The 12,555-nt window shown below is 46.4% G+C and overlaps 1 protein-coding gene across 1 annotated transcript in view; it reads right to left on the bottom strand.

Moving 5' to 3' along the window:
* KAZN (kazrin, periplakin interacting protein) overlaps positions 1-12,555 on the bottom strand; it is a 225,788-nt gene that overhangs the window by 169,133 nt on the left and 44,100 nt on the right. The window contains exon 2 of the mRNA XM_056331912.1: positions 1,013-1,170. Coding sequence (XP_056187887.1) covers positions 1,013-1,170 — 158 coding nt within the window. The remainder of the gene's footprint in view (positions 1-1,012; positions 1,171-12,555) is intronic.

Below are 12,555 nucleotides of genomic sequence, written 5' to 3' on the forward strand. Positions count from 1 at the left end.
ACCACAAAAACGCGTGGGTTTTTTCTCCATCCAGGCACCTGGGAAATGCCGGCAGCACGGCACGTACCAGCAGCACCGCCAGCACCAGCACAGCGGGGCCCAGCAGGGACAGCCATCGGGAAAAGCCCCAAAGAAGATTATTTTGCTAAACCCCTACAGGAATAATTTCCTCCTCTCTTATTTCCGTGTTCGGCTTCTAAGAGGCAACAGGCACAAACTGCAATAGGGGACGTGCCAATAGATGTTGAGGAAAACAAAAATAAAACCCTGTGAGAGAGGTTGAAGCGCGGAGCCCGGGCTGTGTGCAGCCCCCGCAGAGCTCAGGGGTGCTCAGGACAGTCTCAGACCTGCTCCGCCAGATTTTAGGGCTTCCCAGCAGAGAAGGGAGAGGAGACCGCCCTGTTTTCAAAACAACCCTCTGACACAAGCTGCCGTTTTCCATCCAGGCTTTACAAATAAAGACCAAAAGGGAATATAAAAAAAAAAATAATATTCTGAATATTTCAAAGGGGCTTTTTTTTATAGGATGAAGGAAGCACACTGTAACACAGCAAACCTACAGAGGGAGAGATTTTATGTCAAAGCACCAAAGGCACAAAGAAACATCTGCACATCGTTTCATGACTTTTAACTGGCATTTTAGAGCATGGCTAAAGCAACAGCTCACTTACGCGTCTGGCACTTCTAAAACCAGCATTCAGCACAGATGCTCAGTGGCAAAACAATTTTCTTTTGCTAGGGCTGACACTGGATTGCCATCAGCGGGTATATCGCTGCATTTTCTCTTGAAACTCCAGAGCGATTTTCCACCCAGGCCATCACAAGCTGCACGCCCCGCACGCCGTGATGGCCTGCCCACACCTGCAGGTTTCGGAAGCCAAAGTCAGTTTTAAACAAGTGTCAGGGACTAATGCTTTCCACTGCAAAAGCCGCCAATAAAAATGACATACCGCCTCCAGATCTGTGCAATGAGCCTTGTGTCCTAGCAGATGGGAGTTTATCGATTTCCTACCTGCGCATCCATTAGGAGGTGCCTCATCAGCATCATGGCATTTTTCAGAGATTCCTTCTCGCTGGGCAGAAAGGCATCTTCCTCTTCGTCCAGCGTTTTTGATTTGTTGATGATAAAATGGGAGATCTGGTCATTCAGGGAATGGAGCGACTCCACAGCTGCAGAGACAGAGAGGGAAAGCAAAATGGGCATGAAACCACACTGAAGGGAGATGACACCCTTTGCTCAGTTTGAGATGAGCTATGGAGTGCAATCTGCTTTTGAAAAGCACAGCAGGAAACTGGTCCCCATCACCTCCCTTGGCCTCTCTCCTGAGAGTGCCAGCAAAAGGCATGATGAAGACTAGTGACCACTGTAAAGTCATATATCGATGGAGAACTGCAGCCAACAGCAACAAGGCAATGCGGTCTAAATTAACACTATAGTGATCATTTTTTATTACTTCCAGAGATCAACTAGATTCAGTTAAAATCTAAACACTGCAGTCTCACCGCTCCCCCAGTCAATCCACAGCCAGTCAATTTTCCCCATGTGATAAGGGTTTGCAGCACCAAAATCGTATTTTCAATAGTAAATGCACACCGCAATGGACATGAGTATTACAAAAGTACTGAGCTATTGCTACAAGGATCGAAAATGGTAAATAACCAATAGATACACATGCATCTACAGGTGACTCATCTAAGGTTGGAGGTTACTTCCCAGCAGTAGCCAGGGCAATATATGGATGGGAACAAGATGCACTGAAACACTGTGAAACAGAAGAACAGTTACAAATACGACTTTTCATAAATTTGTCCCGTATTAGCATTCATAAAATTCAGTTGGAACTGAAGATCCTTTCTGTTAAGCAAGCCGTAAGCCTTATCTCCCCTCACAGCATATGGCAAACCCAAACAGCAGTACCCTATAGCTGTGAAGAAAGCAAATTGCCCAAGGTCAAACAACAGGTCACTGCCAGACAAAATTTGTCTCCTGACTCCCAGCCCAGAGACCTGCTCCCCACGATGTGCTGGGACTCAGAACGTCAGACAACATGAAGGGCAGAAGCTGGAAAAACTGGCTTTTTATTAGCTACGGTAGGAGAGCACAAGACCGATAGCTAAAATATTGCTCATTTTCTTTCTTCATGATTGTCAGCATTTGAAATGCTGCTAATCTTTTAAGTTCTCCTTTGTAAGGTCAAACCCCGGGTATTATATGTGGGGTTCTGCCCCCCAGTCATGCACACCAGAATCCAGAACCTCCATGGCTCTCACAAGTCCCCCAGCAATGTCACACACTTTATGATGCTGCAGTTGACACAGGCTGCAACACAGCAACTAACGGCAAAATGTATTTCTGCCCAACGAAAAGCATTGCGTTTCTACAGATTTGAAAAGTCTGCAGTGCAATTCGCTTTTAAACCAGCGCAGGTTTGGCGTGTTCATTTACACTGTATTTAATGTACTCATTACATAAATGAGGCTCAAATAATCCTTCAGCATCTTTTCTGTCTGCCGGTGGTTCACCCAGTGCAACCCTTTGAGGAGCTCGGAGTGCCACATCGCCGTGCCGCACGTGGCCAACCCCGATGGCTCGGGCTGTTTAGGAACAAGGCAATGTGCTATTTGGGACTCTCTGCAAACTGATTTTAAGAACACGAGGCCACTGAAATATCTACTCAACCTACTTCTGTCCAAAGAAAATCTCACTGCAAAATCCAAAGCAGAAAAGATTAGCCAGAAAGCGTACTCATTACAGAGCAGATCCTCCTCAGACAAAAGGTCCGTAACAAACAACAGGTGTGTCTCCAAAATGCAGGAATGAAAGGACAGAATCCTCCTTACTGAAGGTGTTTGGGTTTTTGATTTAAAGGGGGGAAAAAAAGGGAAAAAAATCACAAAGCACAAATCACTGTGCCTTACAAAGCCTCGTGGAGAGCCTGAGGGGACTGGGAGGACCCCCCAGACTCCGGGTGCTCATGCTAATAGGAAAGGTATTTGAGGCTCCCCACGATGGATGGGTCCGTTTTGAATCACGCCATAAATCACAATAAGGTAAGGGCTTTGGAGCGACTGACTGCACCAGCTCCAGCTTCCAGCAGCCGCAGGGGCGCGGGGGGCCGTGCCAATGCACCGCGCTCGCCGCTGCAGCTCTGAGCCACTCGAATGCCAAGATTTCAGCTTTTGCAAATCATTCCACTGAACAAAACGAGGCTTGTTCCCTCTGCATCAAACTGAGTCCTGCACCCCTGGCACCTTCACAGTATGGCAAACCGGCACTGCGACAAGCCTTTCGCCGGGGCGCTCGGCATACCAAGCTGGATGCTCACGCTTCTCCTGCTGTGAGGTTTCAAGTAACACACAACCACGAACACACTTGGGAACTTTTTCCAGTGTTACACACAACCCAGTTTATCATATCGATCATGTGCAACAGCAGGGGTGCCTTCCATAGCGCTCGGTCCTGGTCCTTACCAGAAAGACATGGGAGATGCACCTGCTGCCACTGCCCTCTGCACCACAGCCACCGTGGCCACGCGCCTCACGGCTGCGTTTTCCTCCCACACTCGCCCCCCCCCCCCCCCCAGTTACAAATATATTTCTTCATCAGCCCAGCTCTGCCTGCGGAGGCATGCCCCGTGGGCAGAGGGGGAGGCAGGACGGGATTCGGGGGGCAGCCATGTGTTGCAAACAAGTGATGCAACTGCAGTGGGGGCATGCAAATCGTTCGGGGAGGTCCGCGCGTCGCCCCTTGGTTTCTGGTCCCATCCCATGTGTATTCTGACAACGCACATGTCCTGCACTAGTACCAGGGCCAACGTCTTCAGTTTTCTGCCCACAGTCCCCTGGAAAGTCTCTGTATCTATTTCCCATAAGTTTAAGCACTTTCTCTTTTCCAAGGCCCATTACTATGGCTTTGTTCATCCCATTATAAAAAATGATCTCTCAGCATTTCGATTATAAATCTCTGCAAGTCAGGCAGAAGGATTCATTCCAGCAGTGTGGTGCTGATGTGATTTTTTATAATTTTTTTTTTTTCTAATGAAATGGAAGTGAGGAACTAAAAACCATGCAGAGCTTTTGACACCTTAAAGAAATTTATTTCTTGAAAGGAAGAAAATCAGGGTTCAGCATCCCTCCATTTGCAAGCAAACAAGCATTTCTCCAGCATTGTATCACTTCCCAGAAACAGTTTCACCAAAAATTTGATAGGCTGCAAGCAAAAGCTTACATCTGTCTTGGCTATGTAAAACTTTTACCGATGGGTGAGGCTTAGGTAGGTGACACACCACTGTACATCATAACCCAGGTCAGCATCATGCCTGCAAACCAAACGCCCTTCCCACGGTCATGCACATGAAGCCGGTGCTATCCCAGCGATGCTCCGTGGCAACACCGGGCTTTGGGGAGCAGCACGGCACAGCGGTGCAATGGAAACCACGTGGAGCTAAGTTTCCCCAAGCCACCATGAAGCAAACATCTGACCGCCATACGTCCTCACGCCACCAGCACTCAAAAGCCACGGGGAGCTGCAGGTTTCTCATGCAGGACAGGGCGCGTACGCCGCTGCACGCAGGGAGCAGCAGCACTGCTCTGCCCATCGCTCCTGGGCTGCACGAGCATCTCTATCAGACACGTCAGCCCTGAAAGCCATCTTCCCAGTGCTAACACACGGGTATGGATTCATCCCAGCCCTTCTGACCAAGAAAGAATTGAGGACGGATTGGGTTTTTTGTACTCCAAAGTCCTGGCTTGAGCTGTAAGCCCACACCTGCTCCTGGTGGTACAGATGCCTACCAGTTACGTTCCTCGAGCCACTGGCTGCCTCCCAGGTTCACACTGACCCCGAGTAGGAACTGGTACACAGGGCAGTTGTCCCAGCCTTTATGATTTTAAAGTATTTCAAAACAAAATGGTATTATCCTAAGTTATGCTAACCTCCTTATCTGAAGCGATAACTCTATATTCTCTGGTATTTCTTCTCTCACCCTTTGGGAAGTTCAGCGTTGTTTGAGCAATATGTGGCACATTAAACTCCGGGGGGCAAATGAGTCTCTCATTTGTAATTCTGTTAAGTTTAGAGAGATGCCAAAGAAATCAGCAGAAATATTTCCCAGTAAGAATGTGGAAAAAGCAGACCAGTATTTGACTTGCACTGATTTTTGTAAGCATCTGTCATAGTGCTATGTTTAAACTCTGCTCAGCAAAACAAATCTTTTTCCATGCAGATAACGGAAACTGTATTTGAATATAAAATCATCTAAGCCTTCCTCATGAAAGCAAAACTCGCATTTCTGAACCTCTGGACTACACGCAAAGTAAAAACAAAGGAAGCCTAAAAAATCCCAAACGATTTCTGGTTTTCTGGGTGTCCTGTGTCAGTCTGCAATGCAACTGCCAAAGAGCCCTTCTCCTAAGAGAAGATATTTGGTGTTTCTCATGTAAATCACGAGGACCTTCCCACCTTGTGCCCACTAAAAATTTAAGCGATAAAATCTAAGGATAATGAGGCAAACCCTCTATCCCTCTCAACATTAAGCCTTAAACATTTCTGCCGAGCAACACTTCAGCTAAACCCAGCAATTCCTTTGTAAACGTGTAAGGCTTATAAAAAGAAAAAAAAAATGGACCTCAGATACACACACAGTTATGTTCAGCTCAGATTAAAAGACACTTCTTGATCCCCTAGAAAAAAAAAAAAAAAAGGCAACAATTTTCCCTTGCCTTATCAGTCCTCTTGGCTTCAGGTTGATAACACATTGGTAATGCTGCAAGCGAGACAACCAGCTAAGTAAAAGTTACAGCTATCAAAGCCCCCTTGGCTTCCCAGCTTTTCCCATTCCAATTTCACCATTTCCTCACTGCAAGGAACAATTTCAAGAGGCAAAGAAACCATAACAACCCTCCATTAGTGCTTTGACATCACCTTCAAGGAGAGAGAAAGCGATGCATTTCAGAAGTGGTGCTTTTCACTGCTATCAGAGCCGATGTGCTGGGGGGGGGGAACTCAGGGCAGGACCATTTGCCACCCCCAAAAGCAAGACCAGGTCAACAAGGCAAGGTTTTTTGCAGGGCACTTCGGGGTGTGAATCACCGGAGCCTGAAGGATGTGCAGGGGAGAAGGGAAATTGCTTTCTGTCAGGGATGAGGGGAAAAAATATACAGACGCCACTGACTACTTCAGGGAAGAGGCTGCAGCAATAAGGCTGTTGCAGGAGACCCCATTTTATACACTCCAGCTACTGCCCAGATGAGTACTAAATAAAATAAACCATAGATAATATATCCTGAGATCTACTGACAAAATCCAGCAGAGTCTAAAATTAATTCCCGCTAGCAGGAGTGACTGAATGAAAGAGGATGGACACTACCATGTTTTTATCAGGGGACACGGTACAAGGATTCCTGGGCTCCGCCACTGACTCTGCTGCAAAAAATCAGAGCAGACACTGAGGTTGGACTTCTCTGTGAAGCAGTCAGCACTTGCCACCGCGACCGGAGATGTGCTGCCGTGAAGAAAAAAGCCAAAAAGCCACCCTGTGTGCACAGATCCTTTGAAAATCCATCCCAGCGGAGCACGGAGCAGTCTTCAGAGCCAGGGGCTGCAGGGAAACCTCGCCTGCTAATGAGCCTTTCTGACCGTCCGGCAAAATGCAATGATGCGTGGGGGCCAACTGTGCAATTCATTATCCCTTAATATTACCAAGCAGCTTCTCAAATGCCATCTACGGGTGCTGCTTTTGCAGAGAGATAAAAAAAATACTCAAAGCACCTCAGGCCTTTCCTGGAGGAGCTCCCCCCACAGCATCCCAGCAGCCAGCCACAGGTCTCCGTAACCCGCGGGGCTGCCGGAGCACCCGGTTGCCTTTCAGCACAGGATTGCAGCATCGCCCACGTTGCGAGTCCCAGCTGGCACCTCTCTTGGAAGAGCAGTTAAAACTGCTTTGCTTAGATGATTTGACGACATTTTTAGGTATTTTTTTATAATCAAATAATAACCTTCTGTGCCACTTCAGCCCCAGGAATAACGATCCCGCTCGCAGCAAGGATGCTCACCAAAGCTGTAAGAGGAGAATCCAGGCTGTTGCTGCTCTGAGGTTTCATTTCCCCAGCTGGCTGGCCACAACCCTTGCAAGATGCTCTCAGCCATGAGCCAGGTGAGACCACCACACGTACCTGAGACCACTGAGCACAAGGCTTCCCCTTCTGACACCTGGGCAACCCCCACATCTGGGGCATTAAAGGCACAGAGAGACCACCCGCACACAGATGAGCGGTGTGCTTTCCCCTTCCTCGAAATCACAACTGATTCCCAAATGCTCCCTCCTTGCCCAGCAATGGCTGCTTCTTGCTGCACGGGTTTGGAGAGGAATTAGGAGTGTCCTTATGAAAGCTTCAGGTCCTGACTTTGGGACCAACATCCAGCCCTGCGGGTGCAAGCTCAGAAATTGGAGGCAGTTGAGGGTTATGGCATGTAGACACATACAATGTATTAAAACGGGACGTTTGTAGAGCTAACCTGTAAATAATGCCACACTGATTTATATCACCGAAGTTGGCCAATGGCTGTTCTGCTGGGTCAAAAAAAAAAAAAAAAAAAAAAAAAAGGACATGCAAGACTGCCACCAGCTCATTTCTGCCTGATTGATGATTCTGATTAGGAAGCCTTTCCCACTGTAGCATTTGCTAATTGCATTTGGACACATCAATTAATTTATTCACTTAGCCGTCGATGAGATCTCCCTTTGTAAAAGCCAGGCTGATGAAAATCATTCCCCACTCCCTCACACCGGTACCACACTGCTCCAGCACCTCTCGCTCCCAACGAGACACGAAGCGGATGGGCCGGGCGGCGAAGCCCACCTCCGTCGGGATCAGAAGGCACCAGCTCTGCCCGAGCAAACCCAGCCCGTCTGCCTTTCCCCAAGGTGTCCTGCGTCTTTCCAGCTGGAAATCGCACCTTGCAGCACGTGCCCCAGCCGTTCGCTTGTTTGCACGACACAGCTGCCTTGCACGACGCAGCCGCCTTGCACGACGCAACCTTACACCCACACCTGCCTGCAGAAACAGTGGGGACAGCTCGATCTGAACCACTCCGTAAATATTTTCTCCCATCACCCGTGAGAGGAGACCCAGGGCTTTTTCTTTCCTTTATGGTCTTTAACTTGTTTAAAAGGAGGCATTCAACGAGCCCCCTCGCAGGAATAATTTACCACGCCATTAACCGAAGAAAAAATATCTGGTGTCTGCATTAGGGGCTCAATCACCTTTCAGAGAAACACTGTGAAGAACTCATTACAGTAATTACTAACGAGCTGGCCTCTTTGAGCTGTAAATGTTTTGTGTGTAACTGGCAAAGAGCTGCATTCAGAGCTTCCCAGATGCTAGAGAAAGCCATCAGGCCAATAAAATGCCCCTACAGTTCCAGAGGAAAACATGCTCAGAAACGAAGCTGGTCATTTTTTCAGCTTATTAGTTTCTCCTTACAAATCTGGCCTTTTGGGAAGTGAAAAATGACATCAAGAAGTGGAGCTCTGCAGAGCCGTGGCAGCTCTTATATTATTAAAGTTTTTCATTGCCACCTTTTTTTTTTTTTTTAATGGTGCAGAAGCTTCTTTCAAATTTGGATTTTTAACTATTTCAGTTAAAATGCCAATTTAAAACTGTCCTTAAAAAAATGGATATATTTTGAAGCCAGCAACACAGAAACATATTTTTTTTTTATTTCTTGTTACACTCCGCCTCCACCGGGAAGCACATTAGCAGACAGCAGGAAAAGGATGGGAGTTTCAGAACCCTGCTGCAAGGAGAGATGTCCATATTCTCCTTAGAGAAACCACCTGCTGCTCAAAAAATCCAGAGATTGTGTATCCAAGAGAGACCTGGGCTGAGCAGGGAAAGAGGAGCTGCTGGACTTTGCTCCGACTTTCTGAGGGTTTGTTATCAGCCCTTGGAAAGGGGTTTTTCTCCTTTGCCTCAGTTTCTTCATCTCAGTCCCAGCGAACACCTCAGAGCAGCACACTGAAGTTAATGAGAGTTTGGCCAAAACTGTAAAAATGGAAAAGCTCAGCGTTTACTCCAGCTGAAGTGCTGCCGGGGGTCATTTATTAAATTACCAACATGCTTCTCCTTGGGTGACAGCCTTACTGCAGCTACAAGAATACCGGCGAGCCGAAGGGGCGACCCCATGCCTAAGAGCTTGCCTGTTCCCCCAAGGTGTATTAATTAGAGTAATCAATAACATTACCACTCACCCTAAAAGAAAACCCAATGAGAAAAAATTCCTCTGCCATGCTTATGCTTACGATGGAGAGTCCGAGGACAGAATAAGCAGCCAGCGACGGGGTCCTGCTGCTGTCAGTAGCGCCTGGAGCCAAAAGAGCCCATGGCTCCTCCAGCAGTCGGGACTCCAACCTTTATGGCTGGACTAGTGTCATTTACAGAAATATTTGAGATGCTTAATGCCCCAGAGAGCTACCAACTGCCAGGCCAGGGCCAACATCAAACTCTGAGAAATACAGAAGGCACAACGCCAAGCCAGTAAATCTAACTTTGGGAAGAGCAACTATTTAAATTTGCCAAGAATCAGAACACCTTTTCCAAGACGGACGAGGCATGGTGGCACCCAGTTTTACAGCTGTCTTGTTTCTGTTGGGCACCCATTTATTTGCCACCTCTTTAGCTAATTGTGCAGCTCTTATATTCCATAAGCCATAGCTCCTTATTTACACAAAAGTGACATATGCCAACACAAAGATGTCATGGGCCAGATATCCAGCTGCTAACAGCTGCCTTCAGAGGAGGGATGCCCAGCTGTGCTTGCATGTATGATGCTGCTGGGTTTTGGATGGGGTACAAGAAGACTGGATCCTACTTTGCCCAAAATTGGCTCCAGGATCTTGGATGGGTCACCTCAACCCTCAGCACCTCAGATTTCCATCTGTAAACACAGGTTCTGTAGCCCATGGAAACGTTCTAAACCACAAGGGTGAGATGCTACCACTGGCGAGGGACTCGTCTGGCCTTTCCTTACTATTCACCTACACATGGGAATTGTTCTGGTTTCACAAGCAGCTCCTGGTGCACCTCAATGCCAAAGGTGGAAGAAAACACCACCTGAAAGGAACGGAACGAATCACAGGTTTTTCTGGGGTTTGAATGAAATTATTAGAAGACAACTAGGTTTGGTTTGCTTCCCACCAAACACCTGGAAAAGAGAAAAGCTCTCAAAGAGTTACGTGTTGTTGTGAGTATTGGGAGACTAATTAGTATCATCTTGCCAATCTGCTGGGGTTGCAATAATCAGAAAGGGTCACCAGAAATCCTGAAACTGGGTTGAAAAACAAGATGTAAAAACTAAACAAACCACATTTGTTCACATCAGCTCTTGAGATCTTCCTTTCACCCTTAAGACTGCACTTCTCTTAACCAGATATGTTAGAAACTTAAAAAAAATAATAATAAAATAAACCAAACCACCAACAGATTTGTCACGTAAGAAAAAAGTCAACGGAGACCTGCAATAAAGTCATGAAAACTAGCAACCCGCAAATCTCTCCTTGGACATGTCTGTCTGCTGTTTGTAGCAGAAAGATGGGATGGAGGATGCTGTTAAAGCAATTACTTAAATTTCCTTGGGAGCTGCCTCCTTGAGCAGCTCTGCTGCTTAACACCGCAAGATGCGACGCTAACAAAACACTGGGCTTAGCAGCTCCAGGCTAACAAGCCCCTGTACCGGCAGAGCATTATAAAAAGCTAAAATTCAAACACTGGAAGCATCCAGGTTGATAAACCTCCGCTGAGTACAGCGGATCAGAAGGTCAAGTTTTATCAAGCACTCGCACAAACCCAGCTGTCTGGGTGAGCCGGGGGGGGGGGGGAGGGGGGAGGGTTGGTTCCCTCTGCAGATAAAGGTGACACTGAGGACCACACCAGATGCTACATCTGCACCGATACTGCCAGCGGAGCCACACGCTGTCAGTTCCTGCCTTTTAATTGTTTTACTGCTGCATTTCCTCCTCATTCAAGGCCCATTAATCCATGATGTGCAGCAGTGGCATTACCTCATTTTGCAGACAGAGAAATCCAGAGCTTTTTTTATTCATTTAAACTATTCAGCTCATGGGATAATGTCATCTGCAGACATCCAATGCCATGGATATTTTGGCTTACTTGTAATAGACATAATTTTGACATTACTGTGTCAATTACTGCCCAATTCTGGCTTGTGCCATTACATCCAGTATCACCAACCCTGGTGTTGTGGAATAAAAATAAGCATCTAGAAATATATTCATTCAATTGAAGTTAAAATGAGTCTGTATTCAGCATTAATAACCCTGACACGATTTTATCTCTCGAGCAAAAGCTTCACATTCAAGACGCTTCTTCAGCGTGTCATTTAGTTTTATGGGCACAGAACTGAATAAACTCCTCCTAAAATAAAGCGGATTTTTCAGACCAGTATTTAAACTTGTTATTTCTGTTAACTAGGTCTATAAAATGCAGAAAAAGAGTATTCTTTTTAAAGATTATTACCCTGTGATCAACTATGTCTGTATTCACAGCTTCAGACCTAGCTTTCCCCACAAGCAAGAACAACTCAAGCAGTGGTTTTAGAAAAATCTTTCATGTTTCTATTTCTTCAGTGTAACAGTGCACCGGCCTTTCCCCCAAGCAGTCAGAAAAACTGACTGGCTTAACTTTCCAGAAAATAGGACTTCATCGTCTTTAAAAATAATAAATTGCATTGTCTTTAAAGATAATTTATTATTTTAAAATAATCAATGAGAAACACAAACTGCAGGGAAGCTAGCTACTTTATCCATGCTCCTTTGCAACAAGTGCCATGACACAAGTTCACGGGAGGCTCGTGCTTCACGGCAGTGTACGGGCACTTGAAGCTCCCGCGTACTTGGGAGTGAGTTAGGGATGCCTCGGGAGCCGCTATCCAGATCACGGGCAAATCGCTATGCCTTTCCTCATCTCACCCAACCAGGAATTTTGGAATAGCTCCTGACATGGTCAGAGGTAAAAAGGGATGGCAAGAAATGTGTCAAACTGTTCTATTTTGGTTTTTTTCCACTGGAACCCTCCAATTTTCAAAGGCATGTCGGTTGTGAGGTTTCGTTTAGAAAATGTGCGAGCCTCGAGGATGTTCGAGCACATCCTCCTCTTGTGTTTGGGATGGCATTTTAACGGCATTTCATGGGCACTTCCCATTTCTTTTCAGTGATGCTGTTTTCACTCTTCCTCAGCACGACCATTTCCAGCAAAAAAGAACAAGTAAGGCGTTCAATACTAATCACGTAGTATTCAGATGTTTTTTCTCACTTTGAATCATTATTTTTTATTTATTAGGTTTTCCAGATGCTCCTGCTAAGATGCTTTTAGCTCTATTGAAGTCTGGGATTTTCAGTAGGGAGAGAGCATCTTATAACTTTTTTTTCATGTAAGACGAAGTGCGTTTTTCTCGTTGATGACCGGTGGTGGGGGGAATGATTTGCTTCTAAGTTTCCCTAACTGCAGAAAACAATGCCTTCTTTGTTTTCACTTCCC

Source organism: Falco biarmicus, chromosome 3 (assembly GCF_023638135.1).
Source record: "Falco biarmicus isolate bFalBia1 chromosome 3, bFalBia1.pri, whole genome shotgun sequence".
NCBI lineage: Eukaryota > Metazoa > Chordata > Aves > Falconiformes > Falconidae > Falco > Falco biarmicus.